This window comes from Vidua macroura, chromosome 35 (assembly GCF_024509145.1).
Source record: "Vidua macroura isolate BioBank_ID:100142 chromosome 35, ASM2450914v1, whole genome shotgun sequence".
Taxonomy (NCBI): Eukaryota; Metazoa; Chordata; class Aves; order Passeriformes; family Viduidae; genus Vidua; species Vidua macroura.
Genome location: NC_071605.1, coordinates 170967 through 198966, shown reverse-complemented (window position 1 = coordinate 198966; position 28000 = coordinate 170967). Strand labels below are relative to the sequence as shown.

Genomic DNA, 28000 nt, shown 5'->3' with positions numbered 1-28000 from the left:
TCGATCCCGGCTCCGCTATGGAGGCGCTGCGAGCGGCGGGGCGCGCCGTGCTGCGGAGCCCGCGCCTCGCCCGGCACGGTCTGGGTCTCCGCCGGCGGCGCAGTGAGTGCGGACGGGTGCGGGGTCGGGGTCGGGGTCGGGGCCGGGCATCGCTCCGGGCGCGGAGCCCGCAGCTCGGCGCAGTCGGGCTGGGAATACGGCCGCTGCCTGCTGCAGAGGGGCCTGGAGGACTGGGGGGGGGCGGGAGCGGCCGTAAGGGTGGCCGGGTTAAGGGAGGCGAGGGCGTCGGGCCGAAGGGGCCGGGGCACTGCCGGCCTGGGCAGCGTAGCGCTGCAGCTTCTCGCCGAGCCCGCCCTGCCACGCTCCTTGGGCTGTCGCCTCCTGCCCCACTTGTGAATCGAGGCCACCCACGCCAGAGGGCTGACGGGCCTGGGCGGCCGTGCCAGGCGCTGGAACACGCTGGACTGCACCGGGGACCGCCCCGGCCTCCGCGGGCCTTGGGCCCCTCGGGCTGCCGCATCTGTTCCTCTGCGAGTGTGCCAGGCCAGCCCGTGCTGTCTGCTGCCTGGCAGGATCCGAGACCGACCTATGGACACATCCCTGGAAGTGTTCAAGGCTAGGTTGGACGGGACTTGGAGCAGCCTGGTCTAGTGGAAGGTGTCCTGCCTGTGGGAGTGAAACTGGATGAGCTTTAAGGTCCTTTCCCACCCAGACTGCTCCATGATTCCATAACCCTGCAGTCACCCTGTGGCACAGGTGGGCCATGTTTGGCTGTTCTCAGTCAGCTGCCCAAGGCTTTGCTGGAGCAGCAGCACTTGCCCTGGCAAGCCTGGTATACATGGACTGTCCTCAGAGTTTGGAGTGACAATAGGGTTCTACTGCCCGGGGTGGAGGTTACTGGTGCCTGCATGGCACCAGGCAGCCTCCCTGATAGTCGTCACTTGTGCAAGAGTATGCTGTGCAAATAAGGTCTCCTGATTTCCCTGTGGGTTCAGAGCATTCCAATTATGAGTTGGACCCTTCTGCAAGTGTGCCAGTAATGCTCAGGGAGCAAATCCCAGGGAAGAGGTGAAAATAACCCTGAAAAGTATTAGCTTAGTGTGAACAGTACATATCTTGGCAATTCCCATCTCTTTCTTAACAAAGCATCTGTGGTGCGGTTGCTTCCCAGTCACCCCAGCTCGGATCACAAGTGCTAAGCTGCCCCTGCCCTGGCAGCCTGCTGCTGCAGATGAGATGCCAAGGGATTTGGCTTTGCTTACACTGGGCCAGTCTGGGGATTTTGATCTGAATGTGGCAGTGAATGCTGCTGCGCTTCAGGTGTGCCAGCAGCTCAGGTGGCTGAGATGAATGCATTACAGAGAACATTTTGTTTTTAATGAAACAGATGAGACCCAAGAACACAAGGTTTTGTAAACAGCAATAAGGGCTGCAGCATCCTCAGCCCTGTGCAGATATGCAGGAGCTGTCTGTCAGTGCTGACAGAACTGGACTTCCAGGGCTAGAGGACTAAAGCTTCAAGGGTGAACTGCCCACTCCTTCTGTTCCTCTTATGAGAGTGTCACAGAACCAGGAGAGTGTCCTGCTGGGGGCAGGGAGCAGCACTGCTGCTGGGAGGCATGGGTAGGGTGCCTCTGGCAGGACTAGCTGTGGGGCTGCTGGCGTGTGGCTTCTAAGGGCTTTTATCTTTGCAGAGCTTCCTGAGAGCTGGGCCGATATGCAGGAGCCACTGCTTGAGGGGATGTGCTTCACCCTCAAGTATCTGGGCATGACGCTGGTAGAAAAACCAAAAGGAGAAGACATGGCTGCTGCTGCCATCCGCAGGATCGTGGCCACGGTGAGACCCGGTCCTGGGGCCCTGGTGTGTGGGGTCAGAGTCCAGGCCCTGCACTCCCTGCACTGGGAAGTGTCTGTGTCCTAGCCCCGAACTCCAGTGAGGGACTGTGCCCTTCTCAAGAGGAGGCTGGCATGCAGGAGGCTACTGGTGTCTGCCTGTGTGCTCTGAGGAAGCTGTCTTCCTGCAGGACAGCCCCAGCTACCTGCTCCCACACCTGAACCTGGCTGGGAGCAGAGCTGTGCCCTGCCACTGCATGGAGAGAAGGGTGAAGTACTGGGAGAGGTGGGGTCTGTCCCTTCCTGTGTATGTGGCAGTGAGCAGATTTGAAGAGTATTCTGTGCAGGGCATGCCTGATTGCCAGACTCTGCTGTCCCATCCCTACAGCAGGAGCCTTTGCAGCAAGTATCCAAGTGAGTGATACTGTACAGAGTCTGTGGGGCTCCTTCCAGTGAGGGGGTGAGGTGAAGACCCTTGCCAGGTTTGCAGAGATTGCTGGTGTTTTTCCACTGCCAGGCACGAGTCGGAGCTCGCAAGTTTCAGAAGGTGATTCTTACAGTGTCTCCAAGGGGCATCTCACTGCAGGATGCAGACACTAAGGAGATGGTGGAGAACATCTCTATCTACAGGTAGGCATGTCACAGGTGTAGGCTGCGTGTTCCCCAGCAGTCAGCTGAAGAGTGATGGGAATTTGAGCAGCCAGGGAGGGCTGGGTCTTCTGTCAGCAGTACCTTCAAGCTTAGGTCTTTCTTTAGCTCCCTGAGACCTGTGCCCTCTCTGCTGTGCTCCCAGCACTGCCTGAGGCTGAGTGTAGGCAGGATCCCGGGTGGTCTTGAGTTCATCAGCCCATCCATGATCTCTCTGTGCCCTGCTTCTCTCTTCTGGCATTCAGCAGGATTTTGAGGCTCATGACTGGAAAGCCCCACAGTTAGGACAGGACTGCATGTCTGCCTCCACTGCCATGGGACCACCCTTCTTGCTGCAGCTTATTGGGCAGGATAAAGGCAGTTGCTGTGAGAACTGACGTTGATTTCTCCTGCTGCCACTTATCCTTGGCTGGATTGGGTGTCTGTGGGTGCTGGGTGTGAGGGGCAGTAAGTGTGCAGTCTGGTGGCTAGATGGGAAGCAGAGACAGAACATCTCTTTGCTGCAAAGTGTAGGTCTCAGCACCAGACCTGATGTGCCAGGTCAGACATCCCTCTGCCTGGCCTCCAGTTGTGTCCTTGGAGGCCTACCCTTCTGTGTTCCTCTTGTCCCAATGCTTGAGTTCACACACTGGATTGGCCATCAGAAAACTACAGGGCACTCTGAGATGGCACAGGACGGAGTGCCTGTGGATGCAGTGATGTTTTACCTGCTGCAGGTACCAGGCAGCCTCTGGCCCTTGCTGGGGGTTTGGGCTACCAAAGCTTGCAGCTCAGGCAGGTGAAAGCCTCAGGTTGTCAGTAGTGCTTGCTGATGTGCTGGGAGTGCAGCAGAAGTGCCATGCCGGGGTACCGGATTGGCCTAACAGCTCCTCTCTGCCCACAGGATCTCCTACTGCACAACAGATAAGCTGCAGAACAAAGTATTTGCCTATGTTGCCCAGAGCCAGGAGAGCGGGGCACTGGAGTGCCATGCCTTCCTCTCACCCAAGAAGAAGATTGTAAGCACTTACCTTCTGCTCTTGGCTCCGTGAGGTATGGGTGGGAGGAAGGGCCTGCTTTCTTTCCTTCAGCAAGAGAAGGTCATTACCTCTGCGAACCTCAGCTGGTTTTGGAGCCAGGGAGCAGGTGTGCTCATGTGCTGCAGTGGCAGGCAGTGAGCAGAGGAGGGATTTCCTGTCCCAGCTCCTGAGGGTCTGCTCTTGGGAGTGGCTGGCCCCAGGGCCAGACAGGCACAGAACTGAGCTCTGGCCTTCCATCTGTGTGTTCTGCAGAGAAAGGCAGCGAGGGATGCTGGGGGGGGTCTCGGATTTCGTGGCAGTGGAGTTATCCTGGATTGAGGGCCCGGGTGGAAGCAGGCATTCCCTCTCTTTCATGTACACAGGCCCAGGCTGTGACTCTGACTGTGGCCCAGGCCTTTCAGATGGCACTGGATCTCTGGGAAGCAACACATGCAGGTAGGAGGAATTTCTCAGATGTATCTTTCTGCGTAGCTCTGGAATCAGTGTCTCTGGTGTGGGACCCTGTCCTGGGCTGTGTGGAGGGGAGATGGTTTGCTGCCTGGCTGGTGAAACACACCAGGCAGGGAGAATGTTGTCCTTTTGGTTGTGTTCTCTGCCACTCCCCCATCTTTGGCTGGCGTGGGAGGTGTAGCTGCTCTCTATGCTGAACTGCTGTACATTGCCTGAGCTGTAGCCCAGCTCAGGGCTGATGGTACCTGGCCTGAGCAGTGACCCCTCACCCTTGTTTGCACCCTCCTGCCAGCACAGCAGGGATTCCCTATTCTTCACCCACAGTCTTGCCTGTACATTCCCAGCTGGACTTTCTGCAGGTTGCAGGCGCTAACTCTGCTGCTTTTGCCCCGTCCCAGGCTCTAGGCAGGATCAGCCCCTTCACCCTTCATGTGTCTTGGAGAGCAGTGAGGCCAGCAGACCCCGTGAGCCAGCTCCCCCAGGGACTGCCCCCTTCACACACCACGTTGGGGTACAGTATGTGCAAGTCAGGCCCATGCTGAGGGCTGTCTGGAATTAGGGCAGGGACAGAGTGACCCCTTCTCAGCTCCCTGCTCCTGCCCTCCCAGAGCCCTGCTGATACCTGCACAGCCCCCATCGCACATGGCAGCTTGATGTGAGGAGGTGCACTGTGCTGTGTGGCTCACACAGCAGATGCAGTTCCTTGGTGTCTGTGCTCCAGGAGCTCTACTGTCAGGCCCAGCACTGCTGCAGCCTCAGCCCTGCTCTGCTGGCCCGGTCACACAGGGACCTGGGCTGCACATCTGGTTTCATGGCTGGGGTGAGAGCTGCTTCTGAAGCAGAGGACCCTGCTTCATCATCCTGCCAGCCTGGGCTAAGGTTCAGCCCAGCCCATCTGCACTGCACCTCCTGCATGGCCACAGCAACTGGAGCATTGCCATACTGGTCTCACTATGTCCCTGTCTGTGAACTTCTGGATGCTTGGTCCTTGGCCTCATGCTTCCAGTGTGAGTCCAGCCTGGCAGTGCTTGGGGTTGTACCTGTGTGCAGCCTGCTTCTGGTAGTCTCTGCCTACCCTGCAGGGTGTGCCCATCCACCACTGTCCCTGGGCAGAGGTGCACTGTGTCAGCAGCTCTGTCAGCATGGTCCATGCTCACAGCTTGTGTTTGAGGCCTTGCACCTGGAGGGGACATGGGACGAGCTATGGCCTGTATGTCCCTGTGTGCCCAAGCCCAGAGGGTTCTGGCAGCCCAGCACTCCAGTCTTTCCCTTGCTGCTTGTGGGAAACCTTTGTACTGTGTCTGGGCAGTGACTGTCTTGTGAAGGGGCCAGAGCAGCCCAGCCTCGCTCCTGGCAGAGACCTGCCCATGCAATGAGATGTCATGGTGGGTTTTTGTTTGTTTGCTTGCCAGGAGGAGGAGGAGGAGGAGGAAGATGATAATGTCAGTGAAACCTTATCTGGGTAGGTGGTGAGCTGCTGCTTGTATTCAGGGATCTCTCTGATGAACCCTGTCTTGTCTCCTTCTCTGTGCCCCATGCAAGGGGAGCTGCTTGGGTCATGGGCATGGTGGGATCATGGAGGAGAGCTGCATGGAACCAAGCTTCCTGGTCTTTCTCTGCTCTATCCACTGAGAGCTCGAGTGAACAGATGGTTGAGTGGTGGAGGAGCAGACCATGCAGTCCAGCTTTTGCAGCAGAGATTTGGGGTACAGATGCTGACCCCCAGGATGCACCCAGAGATGTTTCTTACTCTGTTTCTGCCAGCCTGAGGCCAGCCTGTCCAGACATGCCTCTCACACAGGACTCAGTTGTCCCTCTTCTCCCACTGATTTCCCTGGGGGTTGGATCAGGATGGAGGCCTGGTCATGCTGACTTCTGTGTGGACTGGGGCTATGGGCTGAGCTTGATGGTGTGTGTCCTGTGCTGGGGAGCAGCTGATGGAACAGTCCAGCAGCAGAGCGTTAACCTGCAGGTCTGCAGAAGTGTGGGTGGTGGGCCTGTGAGGCCCATTCCATCATGGCTGTTCTCCATGGCAGCGGGTACCCAGCTGGGTCTGGCAGGTCCGAGCTTGGGTTGAGCCAGTGTGTGTGCACAGACTGGAGCTGTATGTGTAGCCCAATGAAACACCACCCCTTTGGACATGGAGCTCCTGATGGGAAGGAGATACGGCTTTGCAATCTTGGGACAGGCTGGCCTGGGAGGAGAGCTTGGTAGCAAGGGGGCTTAGAGCCTTCTGTACCCCCAGTGCCTGCTGCTGCTGTGCCATTCCTGCCGTGCCAGGGTCATGAGCATGCTGTGTCTCTCAGGAGGCCATGCTTGGGGTATGATGGATGCTGTGTTCTCTTCCAAAGCAGCATGGAGGAGCTAGGGAGGGGACTCCACAGCCCAGCAGGTAAGTTTCTTCAGTGCTGCACTGGCTCATCCCCCAACATGTCCTCTGTAAGGTGGGGTGTGGGCTGATGCTCACCTGGGAACATCTGCTTCCCCTTGCAGGCTGTGCTGAGCTTCCAGCTGTACACCTTATGCTCCATGTCTTCCTTTCTCTCCCTTTTCAGAATTAACACCTCTTGTGCCCCCATCGAGCTCTCCTACAGCACAGCTACTGTGCTACCGCCTGGGGCCACCCCCGGACAGCTGGACGGTGCTGGGAGGGGCTGGAGACTCCCCCAGCACTGGCACCAGGACTGCTGGCCCCAAGACTCCCCTGGGCTAAGCCAAATCTCTGCAACAATGGACCAGCCACTCAGGATTCACCCTGTGCCTGCACCTGGGCCAGCCAGTGCCTGCCGCTGCCCCAGCACTGCCCTCCTGGCATGGGGGCTGCTGGCACTGCTGCCATGGAGTGCACAGGCTGCAGCACCTGCTCCTTGTCCTGTGCCGCCTGCATGAACCGCCTTGAGCTGCAGTTGCTCCCAGCTTGGGCCGGGGGACCCGTGCTCCTCGCTCTGCTCACTGCCAGGCCATGCAGAGCCGCCCTACATGCTCTGAGCCTGCCTTATGCAGGCAGTGTACACCCTCAGGGAGCAACAGCTCTTGGTCTGGAGCAGGGCGTGATAAAGGCCTTTCCCCTGCAGTTCAGCCCTACACCCTCTCACAAGTGAAATGACCTGTTTTTTAAAGGAAAGCTCTGCCTTTAGAGAGAAATAAACTGAGTTTTTTTACTATTGTCATTTGGGTTTGAGTGCTGGGTGGGCGCCATGCACAAGCATGCAGGGTACTGTGTCTCCTGCACTGCCTGTGGTGAGGGTTGCTGTGCCCCAAGCTCATGGAGCCTCAACTCCCGCATCTTCCTTGGCTGCGAGCCCTGAGGGAGCAGTTCCTCCTTGAGCTGAGGGCTGCCAGGGCCCAGGGTGCCTTTGTGACTTAGGAAGAGCAGGTTCAGGCTGTGCTGTACTGGTGTCTTGAGCACCTATGAATGTCACCTGCACTGATAGGAGCTGATGCTGACCACGCTGACCAGGGCAGATACAAGCCCTTGTGTGTCAGCTGCTCTGAAATGTCTCTGCCCTGCTGCACCCCAGCTGTGCTCCACAGAGGCAAGCCATGCACTTGTTTTCCTTCCCAGATGGAGCAGGGGAGGCTGCAGCATGTCTGGTTTCTTTGGCAAGTGACAGCTTGCAGCTGTGTTCTGGCCAAGCCCTCACTGCTGGGTTCCTGTCACATCTCCGCACAGCTGCCCTACTCAGGCTGGTAGCACTGAGAGCCCAGATCAGCCCAGCTGAGCACCGATGGCTGGCTGCAGCTGGGGTGCCAGGGCCAGTCTCCCAGCAAGTGCCATACACACTGGGGAGGCCTGTGGTGCCATAGATCACTCAGGAGCTGTGCATGGTTTTTTTCACTTGAGGTTTTGCATATTGAATGTGGTTTCATGCCTTTTCTCCCTCAGCTGGGAGTACAGAGCATCATGTAACTTGTTAGGGTGAACAGGTCATTGTCAGGCCCTCAACTTCCAGCACTCATCTCTGCACTTCCCTGCTCTCCTGCACCGCCATAGTCTGAGAAGTGGTGACTTGGGGTTTGGGGTTTTTTTTTTTGTTTTTTTTGGTTTGTTTGGTTTTTTGTGGGTGGTTTTTTTTTGGGTTTTTTTGGGGTTTTTTTTGTTTGTTTTTTTTTTTTTTTCAGAGGGAAAGAGCTTTTTCCTCAACAACACACCCTGATTTTACATTTAATGTTAGACTTGTGTTCTTTTATTTGGTCAAAACCTCTGCATTTTGACTTTTTGCATCTTCCCTAGTTCCTCACCTCTGCTACACAATCTGATCCTTTCATTCTTTATGTGTGTCTCTGGCCTGGCTAAAAATCTCATGATAGCAGGCATGTCTGCTATGACTTTCCAAGACAGAACTTCTAAACATTTTCCACGACACTAGAACATTCTTAAAACTCTTGTATTTCCCTGACAGCCCTAGTTTTTCTAATGTACCTCCTTAAAAAGAGCTAGCAGGCAAAACAAGGTGTTTTGTCTCTGGAGCTGTGGCCATGCTCCTTGCAGCCCAGGTCACAGCCCAGCAGCAGCTGCCATGGTGCTGTTGCTCCTCAGGTACCCCTCTCCTCACCTGAGCAGGGAGCAGCCCAGGCCCCTCTGGCCAGCAGCCTGTCAGGGTCAGACCCTGTCCCCCTCCTTGGCCCTGCTGCTGGGATGCGTCTGCTCTGCAGAGAAGCAGCCACAACACCCTCAGTGGGACAGCCTGCAGCTGCTCCAGCAGCAGCACAGGGCCCAGCCTGCAGCAGTAGCAGCTCTCCCTCGAGGGCCAGAGGGGTGCAAGGTGACCATGGAGGACCTCCAGCTCTTGCACAGCATGCAGGAACAGATCTCCTATGGGCCAGGACACGTGCATTCAAGAATTTGTACATGCATACATGCATGGACATACACAGACACCTGAAGCTCTGATGCTGCCTTTGAGCCAGGATGCTTTTATTGAAAAGACCCTGCCACAGGAGTTGCTTATCCTGTCCCTTCCCCGCCTAGTCCTGCAGCAGGAGCTGAGCAGCACCAGGAAGGAAAAGTCCTGAAAGTGCTTTTACTGGGAGATTTATTCCTGGAAGACACTGGATCCTGTGATGCTTGAGTCCAGGGCTGCAGAGCCTGTCTGTGGCAGGCTGCAGAGCAGAGCATGGAGAGAGAGCAGCAGCCAGGGCAGCAGGGAGCCTCCTTGTTTCACCCCATTCCCTCCAACAGAGACTTTGCAGGCCTCACCACATTGTCTCCTCCAGGCAGCACAGGCACTGTGCTGCTCAGAAAGTTCTTGGCAGCTCCCCTCAAACAGCCTGAATGTGCCAGCACTTGAGCCCTTCTGGGGACACAGCACAGCCACAGCCATGCCCTGACACTGCCCATTCCCCCAGCCCTGCGGGGCTTCCACCAGCACTCCCTGCCCCGCTGCAGGCTCTGCGGGCTGGCCAGGCACTGTGACAGCACTAGCACCTCATTGTCCCTCGTGTCTTCGTCCTCTGCAGTAGGCAGAAAATTTGAAGGCCCTGCACAGCCATGACAGGGTACAGTGGAGCCCTGTTCTCCAGCAGCAATCCACTCATCCCCTGTGCTGGCTGGGCCCAGCCCCACAGATAAACTCTCCTACATGCCACAGCTCACCTGGCAGTGCTGGGGCAGTGCCTGCACTGCCCTGCTCCTGCAGCCCCAGGGCCCTGAGGGAAGCAGCTCCTGCTCTCTGCAAGCAACCCCAAGGCCAAACAGGCAGCTGAGAGCACGGTCTGCCCCTGATGCCGGGCAGGCATCCAGTGCCACAGCTGCACCCCTGGCCTTGGCCAAGGCCGTGCACAGGGACATGGCCTCCCCTCAGGCCAGTGCTTCAGCCCATGGGCTCCCCTTGGCTCCCTCCCACCCTAGCCGCTGGTATGGCCCCCCACCCATCCTCAAGTCATGCTTCCCCCGGGAGGGAAGGAGGGCCAGGTGTGGGATGGGCAGGGGCACGCTCTGCATGCATGGCTCGGGAGCTGGCTCCGTGCACATCCGCAGACAGGTGCCCTCAGGAAAGCGGGAGTTCTGGTACGTGGATCATCGCATGCTGAGTTCCAGGCGGCGCGCCTGGTGCTGCCTCTTCTTCCAAGGCCTGCTGTGGCTCTGGCAGGACACCCAAGATCCCAGACGGCAGAGCTGGTGTTGCACTTACACCTCAATGATATTGACAGAGGGAGATTTCTTCTATGAGAAAAAAATCTGCTTTGAGACCCTGCTTTGCTGCACCCCTGGGATCAGACCTGATGTCAGAGCCCCTCAGCCTGCAGCAGGCATCAAGACCAGCAGACCTCAGCAGAGCAGGGTCAGTTTGGAGTAGGGATCCAAAAGGAGGATTACCCTGGCAAGGGGTAATCAGCAAGCTGAAAAATCTGGAGGAGGGGAACTGGGGACTTGAAGTCCAAACAAGAAGTTTCCACTCCTGACATCTGCTGGAAACCAAGATGTGGAATCAGTCAGTGGGGCAGTCAGCCAACACAGTGAGGGGAGTTCCCACCCTTGACAGAGGCAGCAGATGAGGCACAAGAAAACCGCTAACATATAGTCCCATTAGAGCACTGGGGCTATAAATCACAGTCTTTGGCAGGTAACAAAGGGAGAAATGTCAGATGCTGAGGGAACAGCCATATGAAGGTACTGCTCCCTCCCCATCCACAGCCCAGCACGGCACTTCCATCAGGGTGAGGAAGGGGCTCTGGAATGACTTGCATGGTGATGACCCAGAGCCAGCTGCAGTGAAGGCAGAAAGGGAGCAGTGACAGACCAGTGCAGGAACCATGAGAACAGCTGCCTAGCATGTCCATTTGTCCATCTGTGCAGGAGAGGTGCAGCTTTGGAGGGGCATGATGAAGGCTCTGTTACAGTCAGAGGTCAGGTACCACCCTGCAATGCAAGAGCTATCCCAGCTTGTCCTCTCTTCCAATGTTTCTCCTGCAATCACCCATGGGGCACACACACTGCCCCAGAGACCAGGGCTCACTGAACCCTAAAAGTCCTCAGTCTTTGGGGTGAGAGCACAAGCCGGGGTGTTTCCATATCTGGAGAGAGCCAGACTCTGTGCAGGCTGCAAGCCCCAGCAGACGCCACATGCCACCCCTGCTGCCAGCCATCCCCACTCACCTTGCTCCGCAGCAGCCCTCCGCTCGGTCGCTCTGGCGTGCTGTGCTCTGAGGAGGGTTTTGTCTTCTCCTTGTTGTTGTTGGAGTCATTATCCTTGATGATATCGTATTGTCTGCAGAACAGGGCGATCACCGCTGCCCAAAGACACACTGGATGAAGGACTCCCTGACAGTGGCTGCCTGTCTGCTCTCCCCACAGCATCCCAGATGCAGGGCAGTTGTGCCCAGGGTTCCTTGGGGTGCTGCAAACCCACACCCCCACCTGCATCAGCCTGCACCACCCCAGATACCTCTGCATGTGTGGCCAGGCCAGTTTCCTTGGGCAGACAGGCACAGATGTGGCTAAGGCCATTGCGCCACATGAGGTGCTCAGCACTCACCAAAGGTAGATGCTGAGGCACTCAAACAGGGACAGTGAGGTCAGTGGGTAGCTGTGTGGGTTTTGGAGTGCCTCCAGCAAGGCATTAAAGTTACTGAGCTGGTGCTTATGACCCTCACAAAGGCCAGCCTTTGTCTTTGTCTTTGCAAACTGGCTGTGGGATCAGTCCCTCTGTAATGCTTTCACAGCATGCATCTCATGCAGCACATCCCACATCTGGGAACCTTGGACACAGGAGTCTGGAGCAATGCCCCCAAGGGTGACCATGCTGGACTCACTCAACCCTCAGCGTGTGTGTGATAACACACAGGCACACAAAGACCGGGCCTGACTCCTCCCAGCTGGCATCCTGACACATCAACCTGTCCCAGGTGCAAACTACCAGCAGTGATCTTGTATTTTTCTTCCAGTGCCCTAGGAAAGTGTCAAGGCCAGGACAAGGAGAAATTTCTGCAAGATGCCACTACAAAATCCACATTTATTGGGAAGGCAGCAGGGGATCAATGACTTCCTATTCACAGCAGCTGTATGTGATCAGTCAGGAGCTGACTTACCTCCTAGGCTCCCATGCTCCCAGGGCAGCCTGCTGCCTGCACTGGCTTTCATTGTGCTATACAGGAGCAAACCACCCACTTTGCAGACTGAGACAACAGCCTCTACCAGCTAGTGCAGTAGTGTTATCAATCACGACATCTAAGGCCCAAACAACTCAATCGTCACTGTCAGCTGGGATGCTCCCACCCTGTAATTCCAGGTCCCATTCTGTCTCCTGCTCTTCAACATACTCCAGGCCATTACTGCTGAGCAGTAAGGCCGTGGTTGCTCCTATTACCCCACTGGCTCCAGCACTTACAGAGACTCAAGGGACTGATGAGGAAGGGTGCCAGACCCTCAGCAATGTGCCTCTGCACTCTCTTGAGCCACATCCTCTTTGTGAACCATGGATTGTACCTTTGCCTCAGCCTGCCAGAACACTGCTTGTGGCACTCACCTGCCCACATGAGCAGCACAGCCACAATGATAATAATCTCGCCTGTCTGCAGCTGCCGGTCTTTGTCCAGCCCTTCCATGGTGATATCACCTGCAGAGAAGAGACTCCAAGCAGGGCTGGCAGCAGATACCCTCCCACTACAGCAACACTGGAGGATTTGAGAAACCCCAAAGGAGAGAAGCCCACCTCCCGCAAACAAGGAAGGGTGTGGGATGACATCCTGTCTGGGGAGAGGACATGCATCCTGTGACCTTCCTGTGTCAGATAAACCATCCTTGCTACAAAGGTAGTCAGGGATTCCAAGGGCTTGTTTAGGTTCATGTATGGACTGCCCAATGCATGCCAGTAATCACTAAGGTCTCTCTCTACACAGCAACCAGGGCAGGTCAGGTCAGTTTAACACTGAAGTTCTGAGGAAAGGCAGCCATCTGCTTGCCCTGCCATACTCAGGACCCCTCTCATGGCTAGTGCTGGAGACAGACTGCCGTACCCTCTATGGGGCATCATCTCTCTTGGACTTCTGATTCTCTCTCATGGACCAGCATGTACGCAACCCCAAGGCAACACAGACATGAGTAGTAAAGGAGACCACGGCGCTCTGTCATTTGTCCTTGGGTAGCCTGCAGACTGGGAGATCTGAGTGTCTGTTCAGTACTGGCTTCCTACAGGCACCAACTGGGCAGGCCCCAGCAGCTGTCCTGGCCAGTCTGCCTAGCTGAATAGGTGCCAAGATCTGGGATAGGAGGGCTGCAAACCACAGCTTGGGGACATTATTGTGGATATATAGTGGACACAACAGTAGCCTGTACAACCCTGTGTGTCCCCAACAGCCTGCTGCTCCGTGCAGCACCTTCCTCACTGGTTGTGGAATCCCTGCCCATCTGCTGTACATGCCTCCAGGTGTGGCCCCACCAGCAGCAGCTGGTCAAGTTGGAAGGAGGTGCCTCACCTTGGTTGGAGCTGTTGGAAGGCAGACGGTCGGTCTCCTTCAGGGTGCGGAAGTGGACACGCTTGCTAGCCTGGCTTTCCCCATACAGGCCAATGCTCTGCACCTGGATGATGTAGTCAGCATCCTCTGCCAGGTCCCACAGCACACAGGCACGGTTGGTGGTGTTCACCTCCCGGATGAAGCGCTGCATCTGCCCGTCCTGCCTCTGCCAGAGGGAAGAGCTGTCACCCCTGGGAGGTTTGCTGCCAGCTGCACCAGGCACAGGCCCCCAGCTGCAGGGCTATGCCCTCACTCCTCCCTTCCCAGGCAACCATCCACCCCAGGGTAGGTCAGACTGGCCAGCACTGCCTATTCAGCATGCCTGCATGGCCTGAGAGCCAGGCACCTCCCTGGAGAAGGTACCATCACCCAGGGCTGCATAGGTGGAGCAAGGCAAGCAAAGAAGGGTTATGTCATGGCCAAAGCAGCATCCTTACCTAGAGAAATCCCAGGGAAGCCATTGGAGGGACTACCCCCAATGCAGCCCACAGTCTTCTGCCTCCCACCAGGATGGCTCAGATGGGGCACCCTGGCAAGGGCTGCTCAGCAGCACAGATGTCCTCGGGCAGATGCCGGAGGAGCCTCGGAGTGCGGCAAAAGGACTGACATAGGAGCATGCTGGTAATCATGCTGGACAGATCCTGGATACCTGCTGTAGAATGGCATAGCCGATGACCACATCTCCTTCTGGCACATCCCAGGAGACTGTGGCAGAGTTTGCCTTCAGCTGCGTCACAGTCACGTTGACAGGGGACGGTGGCCTGTCTGGGTGAGCCAGGCATGGACCATGGCGAGGCACAGGAAAAAGGCAAAAGAAGATGTCTCAGAAAAGGCACTCAGCCCTGCATATCACCATGGGGCCTCTCCAATACCTGCCAATGGCAGCATGTTGGCTAGGGCTACAGGGAGCACCCTCCTTGGTGAACTTGTCCCCAGGATATGAGTAGCACAGCAGATGGGGAAGCCTGAGCCCTGCCAGCAGCAACACATGCACAGCACGGTGCTTCCTGGGCTGGCACGCAGCTGCCCACTCTGTGCATGAGGAGTGTGCAGGTGCAGAGCTCTGGAGCTGTCCCGTGGATGGGCATGCCACAAATGCCTGGCACACCACCCAGAACTGCGTAGGAAGTAGCCCAGACACAGTGATGATATATTGATTGTGACAGAAAAATGGGGCACCTTGAAATAAACACACTCTACTCAATCTGGGCATCTCCTCTGCCCGGAATTACTCCTTACTGCAGGACATGGGAGAAGGCCAATGCCAAAGGCAGAGCTGGCTGTTCCAGTAATGCCTGGAAAATAGATCTTCCCAACAACATTAAGAGTGAATATATAAGAAAATCTTTACGTGAAAGCTTTCAGGTACACAATATGGCAAAAATCACATGTGGTACAGTAATGTTCCAATTTTTATAAGGTTAGTCAATTAGTATACTTATAATATACTGTCCAATTAAAAGGCTAGTTGGTTAGGTAGCAATTCCTGGGGTCCTGCCCCACTGGAAGCAGTACAGAAGTTTCTCTTGCCCCAGTTTTGTTATGCCTGGTCCAGATTCTGGTTGGAAAACACAATGTTCTTGTAGCTGGCTCTCTTCTTGGAATAAGACTAAACAATATTTTTAGGAATGTATTTATAAATTTAGCTTATTGTTCTAAAATGTGGGGAAAAAAGATAGGAAAAGTACTAGAAGCTACAAACATGCATTAACAATCTACATAGCCACAAATACATGAAAAATATAAACCCCCAGTATCTTAGGCATCACCAGCAATGCAGTGCCATTGTCTGCAAAGCTGGCAGCAATGCTTGGCCATTGCTGTTCTATGGCAAGCTGACCTGACTGACCCATGGTCTGCACCATTGCCACTTTGAGATTTCACAGCACTGAGAGCACAACAGGATCCCACATGGTCCTGCACACAAAGCCAAATTTTGTCTGGAAGTTAGACACAGGAGCACATGAAAGACATTGAAGCTGCTGTTTGTGTGTTCCCACTCCCCACATATAAGTCAGTGCCCTTCTACAAGCTGCCTGCGTAGCAGCTAGGGCTACAGGGTCAGTGCTGTGATTTATATAGAAAAAGAGGTCCAGGGGGCACCTGAGAACAAGAGAAAGGACAACCGTGACACCAACAACAACCCCAGTTAGAGTGACTCCAAAAATGGTGATTTTTGCAGGCCAGCTGTTTAAGTGCATTCATTCACATCTGAGTATACCCAGCTTCAGATCAAATCAGAGGAAGGCTGTGGTTCCCACTCTGAGAAATTCAGGGTTGGTCTGCCAGGGGCAATTAAAACAGAGAGGCGAGCCCAGAAAACATGTTCTAAGAGAGACTCTGGGACTGAGGGTGTCTCTAGAAGTTTGACATACCACCAGAAGACAGGGTTGCCAGAGACAAGGACACCACAGGCTTCCGATTTTCTCCTTCAGAAAAGGAGTCTGGAAAAGGATTTAAAGATACACTCAAACATTCTTTATCCCACAGTGTGTTTGTGTAGAGTTTTGCCTGTGGGGATCTGCTTCGTCACTAACCTATGAGAGGGAGGTAATGTCTAAGCCTTGTCTGCATGCACACCCTGCTTGCCTACGGGCCAACAGCAGAACAGGCTGAACAAAGCTGCAGACCCAGCCTTGTCTATTGCCCGGGTGTATGTACTCTGTTGGCATAGGAGCTGAGCTTTCTGTAGATTAAATTATAGAATCATTGTGGTTGGAAAAGACCTCCAAGATCATCAACTCCAACCTTTGACTGCATAACCCCATGCCCACTAAACCATATTGCAAAGTCTCATGTCCAGTCATTTCTAGAACACTTCCAGGGGTGATGAATCCACCACTGTCCTGGGCAGCGTGTCCAATGCTTAACCACTATTTCAGTGAAGGAATTGTTCCCAATATCCAGCCTGAACCTACCCTGGCACAACTTGAGGTCATTCCCCCCTGTCCTGTCCCTGTTCCCTGGAAGCACAGTCCGACACACCCCTCCGGTTCCACCATCCTGTCAAGGAGTTGCAGAGAGTGAGAAGGTCCCTCCTTGAGCCTCCTTTTATCCAGTTTGAGTTCCCCCAGCTCCCTCAGCCACCCAGGAGACTTGTGCTTCAGTCCCTTCCCCAGCTGTGTTCCCTTCCCTGGACATGCTCCAGCCCCTCAATGTCTTTCTTGCTGTGAGTGGCCAGATTTGAGGTGCCTCAGCAGTGTCCAGCACAGGGGGAAAATCACTGCCCTGCTCCTGCTGCCACACTATTGCTAACACAAGCCAGGATGTTCTTAGCTTTCTTGGCCAGATCATGTTTAACTGCTGTCAACCAGAACGCCCACGTTCTTTCCCACTGGGCCATTTTCCATCATTGTCTGGTTTTTGGCCCCAGCCACAGCTGGGGTCAGGTCAGCTGCTCAGCTCACAGCCGAGCTCAGGCAGCACCCTGTCAGCCAGCAAACAACTGCCCCCTGCCTGGGCTGTCCCAGACACAGGCATTTCAAAGGGTGGCTCTATGGGGGTCTGCACATTTCTGCTTCTCTTTAAGCATAACAACAGTTGTCCTAGGTTACCACTAGTTAGGTTGCTAGATAGGTTTGTGCTAGCAGACATAATGGGGTCAGAACAGCCCAAGAATCCAGTGGTGGAGATTGGTCCAAGATCTGATTTGGTCTGCACCACCCAGTATGTGCCTAAACCACTCTTGGGCATGGCTTGGAAGCTATGACAAGCCAGAAAACCATTCCTCACAAGTAGCACTGATGTGCCTCCCTCTTTGGAACTCTTGAGTTTAATACCATGGATATGACCAGACCTTGCCAGCTGGCCTCGGGACAAGAACAGGACATGGTGCTTCACAGGATACATCCACAGTAATGAATTAGGTGGGTTTTTTTTATGTCTAACAGAATTTTAAAAGTCCTGAATATGCGTGATGGAGGCAGTTTGACTACCAACCTCTAAGTGTACGTGAGGAAATTAAAGATAGGGTCTGACATCTCTGCGACACAGAAGTTTGTGGATGGAGTTTGTAGCAGCTGTCCAGCCCTGCTCAAGAATTTTCTAAGCTTCTGCGAGGTGCCCAGTCTGTCCCGGCTGAGGTTTTCAGGCTGGGACTGCTGAAACACTGCTGGGACTGAGTCACTTGATGATCGGAGAACAAAAGCACTGCACCAATTCACAAGCCAAGCTGCTGAGTCCACACAAGTCTGACAAGTGCTCCAGCTGTATTTAGCCAGAGCTTGCACAGGCCCTGTGCAGGGACTGTCACCCACCAGCAGCAGAAGGGTGAGAGGACATGGGGGCATAGCGGAGCCTCAAGGTACGTGGCTTGTCAGTGCACCACACCCCACGCTCCCTGAGCACACTTGGTGCACACTCCAGGCCAGCAGCCCTGGGTCTCTGTGACAGGAGACCAGGCTACAGTTCTGCATTACAACAACCAGTGTGCCTTGATCAGTTTGATGCTGAATGAACTGCAGAAAATACATTTTTGATCACATGGGATTTGCACAGCCATCAGGAAGAGACAAGAAGCCTCAGAAGTCAAAATGTGGGAAGTTCACCCTAAATACACAGACCAATGTCTAATCCCAATCACCTCTGCTCTGGAGAGAGGCTGGGAGAACTGAGGTTTTTCACCCTGGAGGGAACACTCTGACAAGATATTGGAGCCCTTTCTAGTGCTTAAAGGGGCTCCAAGAGAACTGGAGAGGGACTTTGGACAGGAAAGTGACAGGACAAGAAGGGGATGGCTTTTCACTGACAGAGGCCAGGGTTAGATGGGATATTGGAAAGAAATTGTTCCCTGTGAGGGTGGTGAGGTCTCAGGACGGGTTGCCCAGAGAAGCTGTGGCTGCCCCTGGATCCCTGGAAGTGCTCGAGGCCAGGCTGGACAGGGCTGGGAGCAACCCGGTGTAGTGGAAGGTGTCATTGCCCATACCAAGGGGGTGGAATGAGATGGGCTTTAAGGTCCCTTCCAAACCACACCATTCCAGGATTGTATGAAATTCAAGATGAGACCTCAAAGTTGTAACAAGACTTCCAAAGGACAAAACTTTGTGTATAATCCCCACATTGCATCTAATACTGTTTAGCCTGTTCTACAGCTGAGCTCAGAGCAGCTTTGTGCCAAAGCTGTTGCCATAAAGGTCTGTGAATACAAGAGCTCCAAAAACCATGCTCTCTGAAGCCAACACATTCTGGCTATAAAGTCATAAAGATGCTGTTGGGCTCTCTGGGAAAAGTGTGCCACTGTTTAGCTCAATCCATTAACTGCTAATAATTCTATATCACTTATAAATGATCCAGCTTAACTTTTTGTTAAAGCCATATTACAAAAGAGGGACCCCCACAGAAAGCACAGTCACTAACTTAAGGCCTAGCACAGGTTTTGTGCTGTCTGTACAGCAGCGTGCTCGTTTTGGGCCTGACTAAGGGGTGGGAAGAGCTGGGCTGTGTACAGGAGCTAGCAGCACTGCAGCCTGTGGCTGGGCAGTGGGGGGGATGACTGGTGAGCAGTAGGAGGGATGGGTGGTGGCCAGTGGGAGGGATAGCTGGTGGGCAGCATGGACATGGACCAGATATGCCATGCATCCCAGCTCCATGGGTCAGCAAAGGGGCTGGACAGATACCTTTCACGAGGGATGCTGGCACATGTGGTGCTGCAGAGGGATGAGGGATGGGGCACGTCTCCACCAGTGCCCTCGCCATCCTGCTGTGATCCGGAGAGTGGGCCACCCCTGTCCCCCGGCCCATGCCCTTGCGGCTGCTGCTCAAGGGCACCCAGATGTTTGCCCAACTTACTGCTGCAGCAGGGAGTAAGCACCAGACTGAACATCTAAAAATAAGTGGCCCCTTTTTAACACCTCTGACTGCATCTCTTCCTGAATCCGTCAGTACGTGTTTTGCAACACGGCAGAATGTAGCAGAACACGTCCAGTACTCGCAATTCCATTTGGTATCTCAGTAACCTGTCGAGGAGCAAACAGAGAGCAGCAAGCGGGTGCTGACAGCGGGCTACCCCGGCGAGTCAAAGGACACAAGGACAGCGGTGCCTCGGGTGCGCTGAGCTCGATGTCCCAGCGAACACCGGCAGGAAGGGACAGGATCCCCGTCACCCGGCCGGCCCCAGCCCGCCGCAGCCCTGAGGGTCCGTGCCCGGGGCAGGAGCTCCCTCGGGGCAGAGCGCCCATTCCCACCCGCGGCGGGAGCCCCTGGGAGCCCCGGGAAGGGCAGTGCGGCAGCAGCCGTGCCCCGGAGAGGGGACGAGGGCACGGGGGACTCGGAGGCCGCGGCGCCCCGGAGGTGCCCGAGGAGTCCTCGGGGATCGCGGCAAAGGCCACGCCGGGGATGCAGTGAGTCCGGCGGGGGTGTCTGGCGCGGACCGCAGCCCACAGCAGGGACGGGCGCCCGGCAGGGTGTCCCCGCCCGGCGGGACGCGCAGCCCCGGCGCCCTCCCGGCCCGGCCGCACTTACTGGCTCGCACGAAACACAGGTCGCAGCCGAAGAGCACCAGGACCGGGCTGATCATCGCTGAGACTCGGGCCATGGCGGCGGGGGCTGCGGCCCGGCCGGGCGCGGCCCTGGCACCGGCCCGGCTCCCTGCACCGCGGGACGGAGCAGGGCCGAGCCCCGGCCGCAGCGCGGGGGGGCGGAACGGCCGCCGGGCCCGGCCCGCCCCCGAGCGGCACCGCAGCGGCTCCGGCACCGCCTCTCAGCCGTGCCCCGGCGCGGCCGGCACCTCCCCCAGCCCCCCGAGCCGTACCCCGACACCGCCGGTACCGCCCCCACCCTGTCCGCGGAGCCCCGGAACCACCAGCGCCGCTCCCGGTATCGTTCTCCGGTAACCCCCAACGCCCCGCCGCAGGCTGCACTCCCGGCAGCCCCGAGCGTCCGCTCTCCCCGTGCTGCACCGCCAGCAGTCCCCAGTGCCAGCTATTTCCATGCTGCACCCCCGGTAACCCCAGCGCCCCTCTCCCCGCACGGGAGGCTCCGCACGCAGGCACACACGTGTCCTGGGCCGTGGGCCGCCGGCACGCGTGGCGCAGCGAGCAGCACCGCTGTCGCGACTGCTGGTCGCCGACAGATGCCGACATTCGGGCTGGTGCCCCCGGCACACTGCCACAGCTCCTCTGCACCTGGGGGTGCTCTGACCCTCCGGGATGCTCCTCCACGTGTGCCTGGCGACACAGGCATGGGGTCTGCCCCATCCCAGGAAAGGCAGCACTGGGTGTGCCTAATGAAGCAGTAGAGAAATAAGGAAACGAACCCAAATCATCCTCCATTACCTTACAGCAGTAACCTACTACTTTCTGTGAGCAATGCAGACTGGAAGGAGGAGTCAAGCCAAGATGGACTCTGTGGTTCCAAGGGCTGCTAAGGTGCTTCAGCCTAGCTGTGGTTTTGGGGAGACTTGGGAACTCCTGAGGCTCCTCTCTGTCCAGCTGATGTCCTTGGCTGCAGCCTATGTTGTCCTGCTGTGTAGCATAGCTGGACCCCAATGGTAGCTTAGACCATGCCCTGGATAGGATCAGCCCACAGCAGAAGTGGTACATCGGTGCGGGCATGTGTGCAGGCATGGGCACAGACATCCATAGTACAGTGCCCTAGGGCCCCTAAAAGTCTTTACCTAGTGACTTGAAAAGGCCTTTCCTAGTTACAGGAGAATTGGTCCGTGCTTTGGGGAGAGCTGTGGAAGACCAGGGTAGTCACGTTGCCATGTGAAGGATTTAATCTGCAGTGCCTGTGTGCAAAAGGCAAGTTCCAGCTAAGTGAGAACTGAAGCTTGTCAGAATTTATGTTAACTCTGCAGCTGCATGGCAGGTGAGGTGATCAAAATGGTCCCATCTGGGTTGTTCAATGCTGCTTTTCAGTTGCTCTTGGCAGATCAGGACTGCCTATTTCCTGTGCTGAGCTTCATTGCTGCTGCAGTCCACAATGGTGAGGAGGAGGGTGAGCCTGATATTGCTTTCCCAGCAGTCCTGTTTCAAAGCTCCTTCTCCCTCTGTCTGCATTATGGGGAAGGAACTTCAGAAAAGCCAAGAGTAGAGCTGGCAACTGTAAAACTGTGACTGCACCTGGTTTTACAGGAACAGTTTGCCAGTTATGTCTTCTCTGCAAGGTCCCTTCTCACTTGGTTGCTGTGAGAAGCACTCGGTTATTGCAGAGATAGCTGTGGGTGTTAGTGTTGACTGCTCCATAGCCTGTTTTTGCCACCAAGCAAGGATCCCTGGCTTGCCCAGCACTGCTCTGGTCTGCCCAGGAGTGCTCAGACATGTTATTTGAAAAGCTCAGTGCCATCAGGGTTAGGTATCAGTATTTTTTGATAGCAGAAACAGGTGGCCGTTAGCACTGTGGGACAGTTTATTTTGCACCCTTCCGCCAAACTACTTAAAAGTGGTTCAGGCTCTATGTCCTTTTCCTGTGTTTCAGGGTGCAGCCCTATTGCTTGCGCAGGGTGAGAATTATGCTGTCATTGGGGAATTTTGTGTCTGATCACCCAAGACATCACTGTTGGCTGGCTGGCATTCCCACGCTTCACACACCTTCCAGATCAGTGCTGGACATGGGAAAGGACATGCTGTGCCATTTAGGACAATCCTGGGAATTCAGTGACTGTGCACAGGCTGCATGGTGTGCTTTGGGAGCAGGTGATGGCATTTGTATTTGTGAGTTCAGTCTATAAATAATAAATACTGAGAGTGCAAATTCTCCACACACATTTAATTATCATTTGAGTATTTGGGATTTTGGCCAGGCAAAATTCAATTTGCAATCACAAATCAGGAACTAATGCATCTAAATTTTATTATATGCCTTGCAGTGCCTTGTACTTAGAATTCAGTGGGGAAATCCAGCAGCAGCCTTGAGATCCCAGAGATCTCACCTCTATAGCCTGGCCTGCAGGCTCCGAAGTCCCAGCCTGCCCTTAGCAAATACGAGGTTCTGGGGGTGGTGTTGGCAGCAAGAGAATGTCCTGCCCATCATGCAGGAGCCTCCTGTACCCGCATCACATTGCCCTGCTGTCACCTTCCTCTGCCCACCAGAGGAATACACCAGCAAGAACTCTCAGCACATCAGCACCTCTGCAGCTGGGAAAGGTTTGGATTGATTCTGCCTGTGCAGAATCTGCCCCATACTTCATAGTGTATAAATGTTATTGATTAAATGAAACCCACAAAGGATGCATGGGTTTTGTGTCCCTAATCTAAGCTTTAGTTAGCTGCTAACTGGTGTGAGGTGAGCATTCACAGATTTATGAAAGCATGACATGACCTGCAATAGCTGGGTCCTGATCTGGGGGCCCTGGAGCTCTGTGACTGTTCCCCTCCTACGACACAGCACTCTTGCAATTCTTTCCCCCATATTATGGCTGCTCCTTTTTCCTGCTCCAGAGCCTCCCATGGCCAGTTTTTGTGGTATTCACATGCCGTCTGAACAGAGACAGACAATTTTCTCAGGATTTCTCCTGAGAGAAGCAGAGAAAAGATAATCAAAACAATTCTCAATCGCTGCTCCCTGTTTGTGCCCATGTGGAATGTGGTATGGAGATTGTTTACCCAAGGTGATTGCTTGATTGGATTCTGGTGATGGTGTTTGGATTCACTGACCAATTGGATCCATGTGTATGTTGGGACTCTCAGGAGAGAGTCACAGGTTTTCTAGTTAGTTAGTGATAGTTCCTGTTAGTGTAATATAGTGTAATATAGTTATAGTATAATACAGTTTAATAAAGTAATTAATTAGCCTTCTGAAATCATTGGAATCCTGCACATCATTCTTCCTGAGTCAGGGATCCCAGCACGTGTAAGTTGTGACCTAGCTGTGCCTGTGGAAGCCACTGGCAGCTGCAGCTGTGACTCAGATGGCCTTTTCCTGCTGAGCGTTGCCCCTCAAACAGTTGCTGGCTGGCCTCGAGGAGGGCTGGGCAGGGTGTGAATGCCAGACCTGCCCCTGCACCCCCAGACCCTGTCTCCCAACCAGCCCCATGCCTGCCCACCATGTCCTCTCTCCAGGGTTGTCTGACTGCTGCTTCACAGTAGCTGTCTCCACGTTCACTGAAAGGAAATGTCCAAAGTTGCTGTGAGAGTTAATTCCCATCCAGTTTGTCATGTCTGTGTGCTGGCTGCTGTATCTTCCATTTCTCTCCCATGGAAGTGGGAATGAACACACTAATTCCCTGTGAGGATAATAATAATGGAGGGCAAGGGTACAGCAAATCACAGACATTTTCTATAAAGCTACTGCAGGGAAGTGCCCTATTGTCCTCAGCCGAGGAACAGGATCAGAACTGTCACCAGTCTATGGATATCATCACTTCATCAACACTTCATGAACTTTATTAAATGTGGAAAGTCAATCTTCTAATAAGTAAACGCACTAATAACTCCCTGATCCTCCTTTTGTGTTTGTTTATATATTTTGTGATGGCATCTTTTTACCATTTGCTGCATCTGGATTTGGGGAATTCAGTACTGCTCAAGAACAGACATTTATACTTTCTATTATTGCAGGGTATTGTGAAGTCAAGAGTTTTGCTATGTAATTATGTGCATTGTGAAAAGTAATTTATTCTGTTGCATTTAGACCAGATGCCAAATTACTTCTTCTGGCGCTTCCTAGCCTCTATTGTAAGAAACAAGTAATAACAGTGTGCTATCTATCTGCACTGCACCATCTGCAACACAGGAGACCCTGGTCATCTTTCACGACTGATAATTTCTTTTTTACCCTTTTAATGTGTGACAACTAGACAGCATATGGTGTTTGAGATGTGGGTTTCCTGTGTGTCAGTATATTAATGATAGTGTTACCACTCAGCCCTTTCCCAGATCATTTACAGCATGTAAAGCCACCAAAGCCAAGAGCCTGAAGAAGCTGAAAAGTGATCTGACAAGTCTATCAACAGCAAAAGCATTCAGTACTGTCATGGTCAGTGAGCACACAACTGATCAAAGTTGATGATCAGCTCAAAGATTCCTCCCCCCCCCCCCCCCCCCCCGGAAAGAAGTTTATTTGTTATTGCTCAGATAAAAGCACAAAGTACTGAACGTAAGGCACTTAACCCTCTTCATCAAGAGAATGGAGCACTGGGCAAACACTGGAGCTCAAGGCAAAGGCTGCTCTGCAGCGAGCAGCTGCCATGCAAAAGGGGATGTTGTGGCCCCCTGTAATGGACATACAGCCTGCAAGGAACTTGCTCTGGCTCTGTGCCCAATTCCCTACCTGTTACTACTGGGCTCTCTTCTGGGTTCAGTGTCCAGTTAGGAGCTTGGGCTATAGGGAGGGAGAAAACTCACCTGGCACTGCCTGGAAAACTCACTGGGCTGATCCTCGCTGGATACCAGGTGCCCATCAAAGCTGCCCCGTCACTCTCCCCCTCAGCTGGGCAGAGAAGAGAAAGTATAATGAAACACTCATGGATTGGGATAAGGACAAGGAGAGCTCACTCACCAGTTACTGTCATGAGCAAAAAAGACTCAATTTTAGGAAATTTCTTTAGTTTATTACCAATCAAGTCAAAGTAGGGCAATAAGAAATAAAACCAAATCATAAAACCATCTTCTCACCACCCCTCCTGTCTTCTCCAGCTTAGCTTCACTCCCCAGTTCTCTCCATCCTCCCCCTCAGCAGTGTAGTGGGACAGGGAATGGGATCAATTAATCACAGCATGTCTCTGCCACTGCTTCCTTCTCAGGGGGAGGGTCGTCACACTCTTCCTCTGCTCTCACATGGGCTCCTCCATGGGCTGCAGGTGGGTCTCTGCTCTCCGATGTACCTCTGGTGGCTGCAGGTGGGTCTCTGCTCCTGCGTGGATCTTTTTGGGCTGTTGGTGGGTCCCTGCTACCCCTGGACCCCACAGGCTTCAAGGGAATCCCTGCTCCAGAGCTTGGACCACCTCCTCTATTCCTTCTGCATGGCCTGGAGGATTGCAGAGCTGTTGCTGTCACACACCCTCGCTTCTCTCTCTGGCTGATGCTGTGCACAGTTTTTCCCTTCTTAAATCCCAGAGGCACTGCCACCATTGCTGATGGGCTCTGCCTTGGCCAACAGCAGGTCTGTCTTGGGGTCAGCTGGCTTTGGCTCTGCTGGATGTGAGGAAGCTTCTAGAAGCTTCTCACAGAAGCCATCCCTGTAACCCCCCCCCCCCCCCCCCGGCCACCAAAACCCTGCCATGCAAACCCAATACAATTCCCTTAAGAGGGAGTCTTGGGCAAAGCAGCTTATGGTGAAAGCCTAAATTATCCTGAGTTGTTTAGCCTAGAAACTGTGAAACTGAGGGGGATGTGCTGACAGCTTCTCTTTCGATGCCTGACAGCTGCCAAGCATCTACGTGGCTGCTGCAGAGACTGGCATGGCCTGTTCCATGTCAGGGGTAGAACTTCAATCCATGCTGACTTGGTCCACGTGGAGACCAGGGCTGATCATCCTCTCAGGGTGAGACTGCAGAATGTGGATTTTGTTTCCAGCCACTCCTCCACCTCTGTCTTGCTACCATTCTCCTGACACCCTCTCCCTGGCATTGCTTCTGACAGGACCAAAGTAATTTGCCAGCTGCATCACTGGCACTGGGATCTGCTCCTTGTGTTTGCTTGCGCTGGCTTTGCAACTGTTCCCGTAATTTGGGAGCAGAGATGAAGTTCCTGGAGAAAGGGGAGAGTGTGTGCTTGCCAGCCAGGCTGGCTCTGCCAACCTGTCTGTGCTCAGTGCAGTGCTAAGCCCAGCTGCCCCGCTGTGCAGTGCTCCACAAGCCCAGGGGCAGAGCCAAGGGGGCATCAGAAGGAGGGGAACCCCGGGTGATGCCTGTACCTCCATGGTGTAGGACAGGAAGCTGTCAGGGACATGGGACAGTGAGACAAGGCACTGACACAGTGACACAGGGCACTGGGCAGCTCATGTGATGGAGAGCCACTCATGTGCACCAGGCCTGGCAGGGGTCTGGTGCCACAGAACCTCCCTCTCCTGCTCAGGGGCTGCTCTGGGGTAGTCCTTGCCTCAGTGGCTGGTGATGGGAGGTGGTCAGGGACATGAGACTGGACTTCTTTTGGGTGGCACAGAGCCAGCCACCCCACCTGGAGGGAGCTGTGCAGATCAGCCTCAGAGCTTTGAGCCAGCCAAGGATGTGACCTGTCCGTGCAGCAGGCAAGAGCTGGTGCAGCACCTGGAGCCAGTGCATTGGGCTGGAAGTGTCCTCCCTGCTTTGCCTGTGCTCTGCACAGCAGCAGTTCTGAGGTAGGGGCCAGGGCCAGGGTGGCTGGAGTCTGTCTTGAAAGATGGTATTTGGTATAGCATGGCAAGATGTTTTGATGAGGAAAGAGTTCAGCATTAAGGAGTTATGAAGTAATCCTGTAGGCTTTCAGGATATCCCCATTTTGAACACCAATGCAAACCATCTTTGAGGGGCTGCAAGGGCAATATATAGATGTTATTGGGGCCCTTTCATTTGTAGTACTGAATTTCATCTGCCATTTCATCTCCCAGCCACTCAGTATTCTAAGATGCTTTAGCACTTCTTCATGGTTACCTTTTAATTTTTACTGCTCCATGTAATCCTCAAACCTGAACTTAGTCCCTGCCTGTTTACTTCCTGTGTCATGAGGGAAACATTTTGAAGAGTCCAGTGTTAATGTGGATCCCTGAGGTGGCCTCGCTCCCCTGAAAATGCCACACATCTCCTCCAAACGCTTCCTCTAGCCCTTAACAAGACAATCATCCTGTTTAATGCATGGCAGTCTTGCTTTTTAAAGAGGTACAGGGCCTTGTCAAATGTTTTTGGAAATTCCAGTTGCAGCTGCAGCAAAATCGGATTGAAGATATTTAACTCCGAGGTTCCCAGCACAGGAAGGACCTGGAGCTGCTGGGGTGTGACCAGAGGAGGCCACGGAGCTGCTCCAGGGCTGGACCCAGGCTGGGAGAGCTGGGGGTGCTCAGTCTGGGTAAGAGAAGGATCCAGGGAGAGCTCAGAGCCCCTCCAGTGCCTACAAGAATGATGGAGATGGACTATTTAGTAGGGCCTGCTGCAATAGAACAAGGAGCAATGGTTTAAACTGGAGGAGAGTCAATTTAGGCTAGATGTAAGGAAGTTTTCACAATGAGTGTGGCCAGACACATACAGGCTGCCCAGAGAGGTGGTGAGTGTCGCCATGTCGCAGTAAAACAGATGGGATCCAGTTTCTTCATGCAGAAAAAGCCCATTCTTTATTTACAAAGCTTATATTTATAGGAAATATTAGAAGGTACTGTGTTAGACTTAATTGGCTAAAAATATACTGATATTTAGTTTACTGGTTGGTAAATGACTAGGGTGTATGTTAAATCTATTTTTAGTTAGTTCATATATTTTGGTTTTTGATTTTTATGGGATATATTTCTTGTTTATTACAGGTGCAAACAGTTTTCTTACTAGAATAGTTTGTTGTGCTAACTGCTTTCATTCTTATGATTTTTTTACATGAGAAGTTATAAGCTAACTGCTAGCTTAGCTAGACTAGTAGGGTCTAAACTATATTTTATAAGGTATTTTTTTAATACTATCTTTACTTGTATGCAACATCCCATCCTTGGAAGCATTCAAGATCAGGCTGGATGGTGTTCTGAGCAACTTGATCTAG

General features: G+C 54.0%; 2 protein-coding genes across 6 annotated transcripts; one reads left to right on the top strand and one right to left on the bottom strand.

The window, feature by feature from the left end:
• LOC128821149 (low density lipoprotein receptor adapter protein 1-like) lies at window positions 1–7120 on the top strand. Of its 3 annotated transcripts, none has more exons than XM_054002091.1 (9): window positions 1–102; window positions 1695–1837; window positions 2181–2247; window positions 2316–2463; window positions 3365–3479; window positions 3863–3935; window positions 4349–4461; window positions 5363–5412; window positions 6506–7120. In XM_054002091.1, exons 1-9 carry the CDS (start codon window positions 18–20, stop codon window positions 6837–6839), a joined length of 1128 nt encoding a protein of 375 aa, XP_053858066.1. In that variant the 5' UTR covers window positions 1–17; the 3' UTR covers window positions 6840–7120. The 3 variants fall into 3 exon arrangements, with proteins under 3 accessions (XP_053858066.1, XP_053858064.1, XP_053858067.1); XM_054002089.1 differs by having other exon boundaries at window positions 2025–2247; XM_054002092.1 differs by lacking the exon at window positions 2181–2247 and having other exon boundaries at window positions 2351–2463.
• A 1724-nt stretch (window positions 7121–8844) lies between these two features.
• FNDC4 (fibronectin type III domain containing 4) lies at window positions 8845–20029 on the bottom strand. 3 transcript variants are annotated; one of them, XM_054002093.1, is made up of 6 exons: window positions 19866–20029; window positions 14056–14171; window positions 13368–13572; window positions 12419–12508; window positions 11050–11183; window positions 8845–10113 (listed from the first exon to the last, which is right to left on the bottom strand). In XM_054002093.1, exons 1-6 carry the CDS (start codon window positions 19936–19938, stop codon window positions 10081–10083), a joined length of 651 nt encoding a protein of 216 aa, XP_053858068.1. In that variant the 5' UTR covers window positions 19939–20029; the 3' UTR covers window positions 8845–10080. The 3 variants fall into 3 exon arrangements, with proteins under 3 accessions (XP_053858068.1, XP_053858069.1, XP_053858070.1); XM_054002094.1 differs by lacking the exon at window positions 19866–20029 and adding an exon at window positions 15247–19817 and having other exon boundaries at window positions 8845–10116; XM_054002095.1 differs by lacking the exons at window positions 14056–14171; window positions 19866–20029 and adding an exon at window positions 13844–14049 and having other exon boundaries at window positions 8845–10116.
• Window positions 20030–28000: the final 7971 nt, after the last annotated feature.

What these genes read in the sequence shown, in the direction of transcription:
- LOC128821149 (XM_054002089.1), top strand. Translation starts at nt 18, where the DNA reads ATGGAGGCGCTGCGAGCGGCGGGGCGCGCCGTGCTGCGGAGCCCGCGC. An exon ending in TCTCACCCAAGAAGAAGATT is followed by an intron (nt 3,480 to 3,862) that starts GTAAGCACTTAC and finishes TCATGTACACAG; the next exon opens with GCCCAGGCTGTGACTCTGAC. An exon ending in CCTTCACACACCACGTTGGG is followed by an intron (nt 4,462 to 5,362) that starts GTACAGTATGTG and finishes TTTGCTTGCCAG; the next exon opens with GAGGAGGAGGAGGAGGAGGA.
- FNDC4 (XM_054002093.1), bottom strand. Translation starts at nt 19,938, where the DNA reads ATGGCCCGAGTCTCAGCGATGATCAGCCCGGTCCTGGTGCTCTTCGGC. An exon ending in GCTATGCCATTCTACAGCAG is followed by an intron (nt 13,573 to 14,055) that starts GTATCCAGGATC and finishes TCCCTCTGGCAG; the next exon opens with AGGCAGGACGGGCAGATGCA. An exon ending in TGTGCTGCTCATGTGGGCAG is followed by an intron (nt 11,184 to 12,418) that starts GTGAGTGCCACA and finishes GTCTTTGGGCAG; the next exon opens with CGGTGATCGCCCTGTTCTGC.